This window comes from Dendroctonus ponderosae, unplaced genomic scaffold (genome assembly GCF_020466585.1).
Source record: "Dendroctonus ponderosae isolate FM_Combo_2020 unplaced genomic scaffold, Dpon_F_20191213v2 Dpon_F_20191213_4, whole genome shotgun sequence".
Taxonomy (NCBI): Eukaryota; Metazoa; Arthropoda; class Insecta; order Coleoptera; family Curculionidae; genus Dendroctonus; species Dendroctonus ponderosae.
Genome location: NW_026018611.1, coordinates 6,446,675 through 6,458,312, shown reverse-complemented (window position 1 = coordinate 6,458,312; position 11,638 = coordinate 6,446,675). Strand labels below are relative to the sequence as shown.

At 38.6% G+C, this 11,638-nt stretch overlaps 3 protein-coding genes across 3 annotated transcripts in view; 2 read left to right on the top strand and 1 right to left on the bottom strand.

The window, feature by feature from the left end:
- LOC109537070 (aminomethyltransferase, mitochondrial) overlaps positions 1-658 on the top strand; it is a 3,811-nt gene extending 3,153 nt beyond the window's left edge. Inside the window, exons 5-6 of the mRNA XM_019903618.2 lie at positions 161-310; positions 366-658. Of these exons, the coding sequence (XP_019759177.2) occupies positions 161-310; positions 366-645 (430 nt within the window). The 3' untranslated portion in view covers positions 646-658. The remainder of the gene's footprint in view (positions 1-160; positions 311-365) is intronic.
- Positions 629-8,852, bottom strand: LOC109537069. The gene is made up of 3 exons (XM_019903617.2): positions 8,712-8,852; positions 4,783-5,533; positions 629-2,176 (listed from the first exon to the last, which is right to left on the bottom strand). The coding sequence occupies exons 2-3, from the start codon at positions 5,176-5,178 to the stop codon at positions 1,154-1,156; spliced, it is 1,419 nt and encodes a 472-aa protein (XP_019759176.1). The 5' UTR covers positions 5,179-5,533; positions 8,712-8,852; the 3' UTR covers positions 629-1,153.
- Positions 8,853-9,063: 211 nt separating this feature from the next.
- Positions 9,064-10,189, top strand: LOC109537073 (brachyurin). Its single transcript, XM_019903620.2, has 4 exons — positions 9,064-9,187; positions 9,243-9,466; positions 9,533-9,783; positions 9,839-10,189. The coding sequence occupies exons 1-4, from the start codon at positions 9,122-9,124 to the stop codon at positions 10,138-10,140; spliced, it is 843 nt and encodes a 280-aa protein (XP_019759179.1). The 5' UTR covers positions 9,064-9,121; the 3' UTR covers positions 10,141-10,189.
- Positions 10,190-11,638: the final 1,449 nt, after the last annotated feature.

Here is an 11,638-nt window from a genome sequence, read left to right as displayed (position 1 = left end):
ATTTTGCAATAATCTTACGCCACCCTTACACAAAACGACGATAATTTTTCTAATTTTATGGACAACAGAAGACTGTATTTTTTCTACATAACTCCCCCTGAATTTAAAGCTGGATCCGCCCCCTGTACTCTCCCCTCATTTGCGTCTAAAACCTTTCCAGACTAGAAGCCGGTTTGTGCCTGTATGGAAGCGACATCGACGCAAAAACCACCCCCATTGAAGGCGCCCTCACTTGGCTGGTGGCCAAGCGGCGAAGACTGGATACAAACTTTCCAGGGGCCTCAACAATTCTCCGGCAAATCCAAGCGGGGTGAACTTTGCAAGTTTTTGCCCTGCAGTGCAATGAAACTGTGTTTTTCCTTCAGCTCAAAAGTGAAGCGCGTTGGCCTGGCGGCTTCTTCAGGCCCTCCAGCCCGACATGGCGCCCAAATTCTCTCCACAGACGGAGGAGTTTTAGGAGAAATCACCTCAGGATGCCCGTCTCCCAGCCTGGGATTCAACATAGCGATGGGCTACGTTTCGAGCGAGTTTAGCAAAGTTGGGACCAAGTTGGGACTCAAAATTCGGGACAAGGTTTATGAGGGCATCGTCACTAAAATGCCATTTGTTAAGGCCAGTTACTACACTAAACCGAAAATAAACTAGTTTATTGCCGAAATTTGTGTTTTTTATTAATGAGTTGATGGATCGTGGTCACGGTAATGAGACAGTGTCAATTTTGCGGCTTTTCTTAATCAAAAAGTGATGCCAATCTGTTGGTCTGGATGGGACGTTTTATGGGACTTGCTCTTTTTTGGGGCCCTCCTGTATGCGACTTCAGCGGCAAGTTGTAAGTAGTTACTTCCACAAACACACTTTCAATGATGATTTTAGTGTGAAATCTTTAGTCAAAAACTTCGGCGCGAAAAAACGCTCAGCAAACAGCGTCTTAAAAACAATCCTTTATCTCCTTCTAGTGCTGCTTGTTCGCTTGTACACATGGAGACAAATGATGTGTGCGAATTCATCAGCAAAAGTCCATTGCATAAGGACCCGAGGGATTCAAAACTGCCCCTACTGCGGCTTGGAACAGAGCCCGAAAAGCGTATTTTGTTGCCATTTGGAACATTCCTTATACGTGACGATAACCGGCTAACACAAGCGAAACTTTCAATCAAAAACAACTAAAATACAGCAAATTTAGATTGGTGTTCGTAAAATACGTGACACATCGCAGGTAGTTCACTTCCACTTTATCAATGTTCCACCCATTCAAGGTGCCCAAAGAAACCAGCTTGGGACAGTGGCTCATCAGAATTATCACTGAATTGCTTGTTAGTCCCCTGGCTACCGACAGCCAGAACTCCTCTAGATGCTGCAGTTTGTCCTCCTGGCAGGCCTGTTTTATATCCAAGTCACTCAGATCGACGTCATTGGAGATTGCCAGTCTTCTAAGGCGGTCGCAATGCTGCAACAGCTGCAGCACCAAGTCCTTCTTCAGGTTGCAGTCGATAGCTTCAAATGAGGCGAGATTGCGGAAGCACAGCGCTTCCAACGAGCTGATCTGGATGTGGCAGGATCTCATTTGAAGCGCCTCCAAAGTGCAGCACAACGCATTGAAGTTGATTGCTAAGTGTTTGAGCTCCAGAGAGAGCAGCTTTAGCTGCTTTAGATTAATGTTGGTTAAATGGCCGTGATATTGGGACAGCGCCAGCTTCTTCAGCTTCATCAGCTCTCCTAAATACTCAAAAACCTCCTCCACCGGGTCCTCCAAACTGAGCAGCTCCAGCTGAGGACACACCGCGATTATGACTCGAATTTGCTCGATTGTCGTATCGAAATCACTGATCGCTCTCAATCTGGATATAAAAGGAGTGTTGAGATTCAACAGCGACCTGCCAGTATACTCGTAAGAGCGCACTTCTTTCAAGTTGGGCAATCGGGGCAAAATCTCCGCTAGAACGTCCAGATTTTCAAAATTCTGGACGGTGCCAATTACAAGCACCTGGAGCGATTTGCTCGAAATGTAGCTTAGGCCCTTGTGGGTCACATCGCAGTGGCCACTGATGTCCAGCAGCTCCAGATTTTCCAGATTTTTCACCTCCTCTAGGACCTCATCGGAGGCAAAGTCGGGAATTATCAGGGTTCGCAATGAGGGACTTTTCCTGATGATCCCTCTTAAGGTTTTTTCACCAATCTACAAGGAAACGCATGATTAGATCAGACGGTGCAAAAAATCTTCTGGAACTTTTTTATACACGGTGGGCCAAGTTTTAAAATGCAGATTGTTTGAAATATATCAGGAGCTATTGCTAACTTTGCCCACTTTTTGCCAATGTGCAATAAGTAGCCTGTTGAGAAAGGCCTTTGCCTTATTTATTTTTATAAAGGTACTTCTTGTCAAAAGCTCCCAAAAAAGTGGCGTTTGCTACTGAAGAACGTGAGTAGCAAATGATTGAAAAATAAACATGTTTTTCCTTATTAAAAGGAATTTTTGTCCAAAAGCGCTCCAAATAGAGCCTTCCACCAAGAGCGTGTTTTTCGTGCAGAAATCAATGGGCTTTCAAACAGTCGCTTTACTTTGATTCTTTCTTCAGTGGAGTTGATGTTAGTAGCAAAAATGTATAGCCCTTTTTTTGTCTTGTAACTATTGAAAGTTGTCTTCTTTTCGCCAAAAACCGTCTCTACTTTATGCATGCATAAAAAAGCACTCTTGTCCAAAACCTCTAATATCATCGTCGTTTTAGATAAAAATGGGTTTTTTTGAATAAGAAAAACTGACAATTACACATGTTTTTCTTGATAAAGTGCTTTTTAACTCTAAAACGGGTTAAATTAGGGTTTTTCACTAAGAGCACCTTTTTCATGCAGAAAACAATGGGCTTTCAAACAGAGGGCTCAGTTTGCTATTCCCGCCAGTGGCGTAGAAGTTACGGTCAAAACTTTCTAGCTCCGTTTGTTCGCCATACATTACGCACAATTCGAGCTACATTATTGAAGTTTGGGCGCATTTTGCTGCTAATTCTCGGCAATTTTATACGCGAAAGATACGATTTCTGAAAGTCCATTGGCTCCCGTTCAAAAAGGGATTCTTAGTCGAAAGTTCTATTATCAGCCGTTTTAGAGAAAAATAATAGTTTATGTTGAAAAACATGAGTAAAGGAACAACGGAAGGTAGCACAGTTTCTTTAAGCCTATTTTTACCCTAAAAGGGCCGAATTTAGTGGTTTGGACTAAGAGTATGTTTTTTGTGCAAAAAAACACTGCACTTCGAATCGTAGGTTCAGTTCGCAATTTTTCCCAGTGGCGTGGAAATTAGGCGCAAAAATGTGTAACCCAATTTGTTTCAGCTTTCCGTCATAAATCAGGACCGATTTGAGACAAACTATTGAATTTTATACATATTTTGCCAAAAATTTACTTCAGTATAAACAGATTATCTTCGTAAAAGTTCCAATTTCAGCCGTTTTAGACAAACAGTAAGTTTTTGCTGGTTAACATGAGTAAAAAAGAAACGGAAAAGAAACAGTTTTTTCTTCATAAAATTTCGTTTTTCTCTAAAACGACATAATTTAAGGCTTTTGTCCAAGAGCATCTTTTTCATGCGCAAAATGATGGGCTTTCAAACAGTGGCTTTAGTTTGCTGTTTGCTCCAGTGGCGTCGAAGTTTCGGTCAAAAATATCTTACCGCGTTCTTTTGCTATACGTAAGGAACTATTCGAGTTAGATTATTGAAGTTTGAGCTCATTTTTCCTGTTATAATCGCCATAATTTTTTTGAAAGTCGTTTGTGTTATCTATGAAAATATACTCCTAGTGAAAACCTCTAATATTAATCGTTTTATGCTAGAAAGGGTGAGTAAGGAAGACAAAAACCTATTTTCCTGGATAAAATGCCATTTTTCTCTAAAACAGCTTACAATAGAGCCTCAAGCCAAGAGCCCGTTTTCTGAAGAGAATAAGAGGCTTTCAAGCAGTGGCTTTAATTTGCTATTTTTCGCAGTGGTGTAGATGTCAGGAGCAAAAATGTGCGACCCAAATCTTTAGCAGTAGGTAGATTAGGAACGATTCGGGATGGATTATTGAACTTTGCGCGTATTTTGTTGGATTGCTGGAATTTATCGCTACTTTATATGCGAAAAGTAAAATGTTTTCAAAGGCTATTGTGTTCTGCCCAAAAAAGGATTCTTACTTAAAAGCTCTATTATCAGCGGTTTAAGAGAGTAATAGTAGTTTATGTTGCAAATCTTGAGTAAAGAAAAATTTTTTTTTTTTGCATAAAATCGGCTTTTTCTCTAAAAGGGCAGATTTTAGAGTGTTCCGCGAAGAGCACCTTTTTGCCCAGAAATCAATGAACTTTCAACAGGTAGTTTCAGCTAATAATTTGCCCGTGATGTAGAAGTTTGGGGCAAAAATCCTGTCATCTCAACCCGCTTAAAGGCTTTGAATGATTAGCATTCAAGGTTTAGCTCGAAAGCCATTTCAAAAGAAATGTCCATAGGGATTTGAACCAGCATACGTTACCTGCCCTGACGCATTTCTCTAAGAGCAAAAACGTTCTGCCAATTTTAAGCAGTGGCTCAGCCTCTGCTCAGCTAATTTTGCAAGAAATCTTTCGACTTCGAATCGAGTGAAATTTTTAATCCCTGAAATGAAACGGCCAGGAAAACCGCTTGTTTCAATGCTGGAACGCTTCCAATGAAGCTCTACAGACACCAGAAGCAACTGGGAATATTGGGATTTTCTTATTCGATTTCCGCAAAAAGCGAATTTGGATCGTGTGATAAAAATTAAAATTATTTACCTCTGCTCCTGCCACATTCAAATAACGCAACTTTTCCAGCTTCTCGGCAAATTTTTCATGAAATTTCGCCGATATCGACTTCGAACTGAATGTTGCACATTTGTATTGAAATATGCGGAAACTGACCCATTTGCTGAACGAATTTAGCGGCGACAGTTGCAGGATATCCAACAAAATCCGTTCCTGCAAACATTTCGGCAATTCACTGAAATACTCTGTGAGAGTGTCTGCACAATTTTCACCGCAACATTTGATCGCATCTAAAATGAGAACAATGATTACTTTTAGGCACAAATCGCGTAAGTTCTCAACAGGTTTCTTGGGAGACATGATTTGGAGCAAAAAAAACATAAGCCGAGGAAAAGGTTGCGTTTTGACTTTTATTTTTAGACACATCGGATGGCAAGTGGCCAAATTTCAAAATTACATCAAAACCGGTGATATTTGCAGCAGATAAACCATCTTCAGGAAATTCGCTTTATTTTTATAAAGAGGAAAAGTATGAATAGCACTGAATAAGTGAGAAAATTGACCTGTGAGTTACATTGGGATTTTTAAAGGAGGATTTATAAATGTGGGATCAAACTTTTAGGGATTGTGATAGTGATCCCATAGCTTTTAACGGCCCTATATATAATCAATGGATCGTTTCCTCTGGGTATTTTTCCTTCAGTTTTTGTCTGAATGTCGGATTTTCTCGGTTACTCGAACCCTTGAAGATGCGAACCAATCGACGAACATCCACGACATCCTAAGAGAACGAATTCTTTTCTACTTAGTTGTTAATGTTGTGTTCAATTCCACTTTGACCTAATTTTATCCCCATTGCTTTCGCCGAAAAATAATGCGCATTTGTGTCGTATGGTTAATTCGTTTTTGTTCAAAGTTTTGCCAAATTAATCGGTGACATTAGGGATTTGAAGAATGAATAATTATGGGATTAAGCGATTTTGCCATTGAATTAACAATTGATGCTACACTTACTATGTGCGCCTATCTAAAGATAAATATCTATTTCTTGTCGACAAACAAGCTAATCTTCCTTGGGCTTAAATGAAGTTTAATTTTTCGTCTAATTTTTGCCCAAATTTACTTTAATGCCCGTCATTGCGACGGTTTAGGATTAACAGTCGACGTGTATTGATGATGATGATGATGATGATGACGATAATATAATAATAATAATAATAACAATAACAACGATAAAACGACTAATTCTAAAAGTAAACCGTTTCAGACTGGGATTTAGTTAATTAATAGCGCAGTTATTATTGAAAAAAATTTAAGCATATTGAAGGTTGTTTGAAAACGATGTTTTTGGCGCTTTTCTGAAAATTGTTAATGCTAGGATTTTGGCAAAATATTTTCTGACCATCGTTTGATGGACTGGATATTTTAGCAAGAATACATTTCTTTGATCGAAAGCTTCGTTCAGGAGAAATAGATTAAAATGCTCGAGTTTCAAGCAATTTCTTCAGGAAATTGCGGATGAATGATTTCAAATAAAAAAATAAAAATTTGTAATGTGTTTTTCTGTAATCTAAAATTTACGTATGGACAAAATTCCCGGTAAGAAAAATACATTTGCTTGTTTTTTTTGGATGAGTCATGAAAAAATACGGCATCCTTTACAGTGTTTGCCGCAAAATTTGATTAGAAATTCAAAAATCGTCCATAACTTTCTTATTATTCATTTTAGGAAAACAGTGAATATTAACGATTTATCAATAACGATTCTTCCTATTCAGTGGCGTGCTGAGAATTGCTGCTTCGTTCGTCAATTTGAAGATATTGAAGGTTTTTTGAAAACTGCGTTTTTGGCTTTTTTTTTGAAAGAGGTGTATGCTAGGGCTTGGAAAAAAATCACGCTCGAATACCTTTTGATAGATTGGATATTTTATAAGAATTCCTTTTTTTGATACGAATTTCTATTTAGTAATAGTAAATTAAAATATGGAATTTGAGGAAATTCTTAAGTACTCGATGAATTTTTCCAAAAAAAAATCAGAATTTGTAATACGTTTTTCTGTACATAATCTGAAATTTACGTATGGGCCAAATACACCGAAGGAAAAATAAATTTGCTTGTATTTTTTTTTTGAATGAGCGATAAAAAAATACGGCATCCTTTACAGTTTTTGCCGCAAAATTTGGTTGGAAATTCAAAAATCGTCCATAACTTTCTCACTCACTTTAGGAAGAAAGTGAATACTAATGATATATATATATATAAATAATCTTTATTTCCTACAGAAAAAGGCTATCGACCCAATCGGTCTTTCTGCCCTTGTTTAGTATATATGTGCCTTAGCCTAGCTTATTCTAAAATTAATTCCTATTCCTAACGTTCGTATAAATTAATCAGCTATACAAAGAAATACTAATGATTTTATCAACAATGACTGTTCCTACCCAGTGGCGTACTGCGAATTGGTGCTTCGTTTCTGAATTTGAAGATATCGACGGTTTTTTGAAAACGATATTTTTGGCTTTTTTGTGAAAAATCTGTACGCGATGACTTCTCCAAAGTCATGAAAGAGTTGCTTTTTATAGCGTGGATAATTTAGAAAGAATACATTTTTTTGATAGCAATCTTCACTTAAGAGAAAAAAGATTTAATGTGGAATTTGAGGAAATTCTTCAGGTTCATTACCCGAAGAATTTTTCAAAAAAATTATGATAATTTGTAAGGCGTTTTTCTTTAAGCAGGAATTTATATATGAACAAAATCCACGATGAAAAAGACACATTTGCTAATAATTTTTTTTGGTCGAGCCATGGAAAAAAATACATTCTTAAAGGGGTTTTGCTCGAACAGCTACACCGGAAATTCAAAAAGTGTCTCTAGTTTTCTGATGATTCACTTTCGGAAAAAATGAATATTAATGATTTTATCAATACATCCAGTGGCGTGCTGAGAATTGCTACTTCGCTCATAAATTTAGGTATATTGAAAGTTTTTTGAAAACGATGTTTTTGCCATTTTTTGAAACCTGCGTATGCTAGGATCTTGAAAAGCTTGGTTTATCAGAAAAAAAAATAAAATGTAAAATTCGACAAAATTTTTAGGTACGAAAAATTTTCACCAAAAAAATTAATTCATAATATGATTTTCTCTAATTTGGAACTTGCATATGGACAAAATTCACAACAGGAAAAATAAATTGGCTCGCCTAAAATTGTTTTTCTGATGAGCCATGAACAAATTGGCCGGAAATGTAGAAAAGTTGGTTTTTTCTACACATTGGTTAAGATATGGACAAAATGCACGATATGAAAGCAAACTTCTTTTTGATTAAACTATTGCGGAAAAACCGCAATTTAAATGGCTTGAAATCGCAAAATCGTCCATTTTTGCCATTTTTTTAAAGCCGCGTATGCTGGCGCATGCGCAGAAAAGATTTTCTGAATACCTTTCGATTTGTTGAAGATTTCATATATATAAAAAAAGAAAAAATTGAACAAATTTTTACAAATATCGGAGGAATTTTTACGAAAAAAAATTCGAATCTGTTTTTTTCTAATCATGTGTTAAGATATGGATAAAATGGCGGATATGGATAAAAAATAAATACTGGCGATTTTATTAATATTGTCTGCTGCTACGCAGTGGCTGGTAGAAAATTGCTGCTTTATTATTAAATTTTGGGAAATTTAGGGTTTTTTAAACGGCACTTTTGGAATTTTTTGTAAACCATTTACTTTAGAGTTTTGCAAGAATAATTCTTCGCTGCCTTTGAATCGTCTGAATATTTTTATAAAAAATACGTTTTTTGCTTGGAAGCTTCTTTTGGAAGAAAAAAATTAAAAAGTGAAATTCCATAAAAAACACACTCAAAATCAGTTTTCACTTGTGAATGAAACGCACAGTAAAACAAATAAATGTGCCTCTTTTTCCTTGATTTTTGAGAAGATTATATCTATTGTACCTTTGAAGAAGCTGCATGAGCAGATCGTCCAAAACCTTAGCAGTCGAGCAGTAAAACTAAAAAGAAAACTGGAAAACTTTTCAAAATTGTTATCACTTACTTGTTACCTAAGCGTCTTAACGGAAAAATAAGTAAGGCATCCATTCCGACGTTTACGCAGGATGATTTTTTGTTTTTGCAGATAACGCAATGTTGCCTTGGGATTATCGAAATGACCAAAAAAACCGTAATTCCCGAATTACCGTTTCTCAAGCCCGATTAAAAAACTGCACATCAATAATGCCGCCGATTAACGAATTAAGATGTCACTTCAACACTAATCCATCTGCTGTGAGGATTTTCGTATAAAACACCCAAACGAACCCGACCAGAGCAACATTGTGGGGTACCAACAACACAAGACTAGTAGGATGAAGATCGCCATTTTCGCTTTTGTCTGCTTCCTCAGCGCTTTCGCCTCCGGCGAAACAGTAGAGGTGAGTTTAGTTAATCCATCCCTGATAAGCCCCAATAATTCGCCACGATTTCCAGGAATTGGGATACGATTGGGACAACATCAAGCCAATCAACCGCTACGTGGAACCAATTGGACCAGCCCCAGCTGCACAGTCTGGACTTAGGATTGTTGGAGGCAGCGTTGCTACTCGTGGAGCTTTCCCCTATCAAGCTGCCCTCATCATCAACAGCAGCAGCTTCTGTGGCGGCTCCATCATCAGCAACACCTGGGTTTTGACTGCTGCCCATTGCGTTGATACGTAAGAAGACGCTTTTTTCATGGTTGCACAGCAGAAGGTTTTAGGCCAAAATTGAACTTTTTCCAGGGCAACTGCTGTACAGGTTATTGTTGGTGCCCACAACCCAAGAACCACAGTGAACGAACCAAATCAAGTGAGACTTGCTGCCAATGCCCGTGTTGTGCACACTGCATGGAACAGCGCCACTCTGCTCAACGATGTCGCTCTTCTTCGTGTGGCCACCATCCCTGTTGGACAATCTGGAATCAGTGTGATCAGTCTGGCTCCAGCTTCTTCTGGAAACTTTGCCGGGCAGAACGCCATTGTTTCCGGATGGGGTGAGAATTATCAGCTTCTTGAACAGTCAGTTCTCTTCAATGTTGGCTGGTTTAGGAAGAACCACTGATGCCAGCACTGCCATTGCCACCGAATTGAGATTCGTCCAAGTGCCAGTTATCACCAACGCTGTCTGTGCTAACTCTTATGGAAGTTCGGTTCAGGCTCAGCACATCTGCACGTCTGGAGCCAGTGGACGTGGTTCCTGCAACGGAGACTCTGGTGGCCCATTGGTCATCGGCAGTGTGGAAGTTGGAATCGTTTCCTTCGGCGCCCGCCTTTGCCAGGCTGGACATCCCAGTGTTTATGCCCGAGTTTCCAGCTTCAGGAGCTGGATTTCATCCAACTCCGGTGTCTAAACAGTTAACACTTGCTTTCGTAGGCCAATAAATTAATTTGCATGTGGAAGTTTTGGTTTTTCACTTACTTTTCAAGCGCAAAGCTCAGATGATGCGCAATATTCAAAAGGTAACATGGGATTCGCCGCGCAGTAAAGAAAAACCGCGATTGCTTTAAAAATGTGCAGTTTGAAAACTGACGCAAGTAGCACTTTGAAATTTCTGGCGCACATGGAGTACACTCCAGTCTAAAACTGCTGAAAGTTTCACTGCAATCGCCTGCCATCCCGATTTTTGCCAGCTCGGTGAAAATTAGTAAATATCGGTCATTAATTCATTGCCCTCAATAGGGCCTCTTCCTTTAAAAAATCGTTGGTCCGAAAATAGCACAACTGTTAAATTTTCACCATCCCTAGTGGACACTTCACTGTAAAGATGGTCAAAGTTTCATCAAAATAGCCTCAAGCCTGATTTTTAGCCGCTTAGCAAACATCGGTATCAATCAGACTATGAAGGCTTTCACGGCCGGTTAAATCACATTTAGGAAGGTTTTCCGGGCTTTGATCCGTGGTCTATGGGAATTTCTTCCTGACGTTTCGTCCACAACTGTGGTGGACATTATCAAAAGCGATGAGGCAGTGGGCGAAGTGATCTCCCGTGCTTTCCACAAAATATCCCCCCAAAAAAGGGGGTATGTTCTGTGTTGGCAGTTTTCTCAAAAAAGTCTTGGTTTCACGACGTTTTAGATTTGCGTCTTTTTTTTTGAGTGGCAGAATCGACTCAAACTTGACGCTGCTTTGTTCGAAGTGTCTCAGGCCCCATTTGAGCCACCGAGTTCGTTTTGGCATTGTTGGATAGAGAATTGAAAACTCGATTAAGTCATAACAACATGAGTGAAGAAATTCTAGCAGTTTTGACCCAGAACGCGAAATTTTAATATCAGACATTTAGGTGCAAGATTATGTCAAAATTTCGTGTTTTCCGTCCCGTTTTTGCTCATATCTCGGAAGCAAAAGGTGCAAGAACGCTCATTTTTACATCATTTCAGATAGAACTAAATGGTCTTTTTAGAGAGTGCGCCTTCGATAAGGAAATGTTGGCAGTTTTCTCAAAAAAGTCTTGGTTTCACGAAGTTTTAGATTTGCGTCTTTTTTTTGAGTGGCAAAATCGACTCAAACTTGACGCTGCTTTTTTCGAAGTTTCTCAGGCTCCATTTGAGCCACAGAGTTCGCTTTGGCCCCGTTAGATAGAGAATTCTTCCCTCATTTTGAAGAGTTTACTTTAGATTGTTTACAACTTTTCTAAGAGTGAGTTCAGCAATATAAAAATACGCTGTGAAGTTTACGGTTTACAATACTGATACGAAACGCTGTAAAATTGGAAATAAAGTTTCATATCATCATCTCTGTCATCATTAAAGCTCGGATTAAAGGCAAATTGCTTTTTTTTTGCCTATTTTGCTTATTTCAAACATTTATTGGAAGTTTTGCCTTTCTCGGAAATTTGTGTCAAGTTTTGC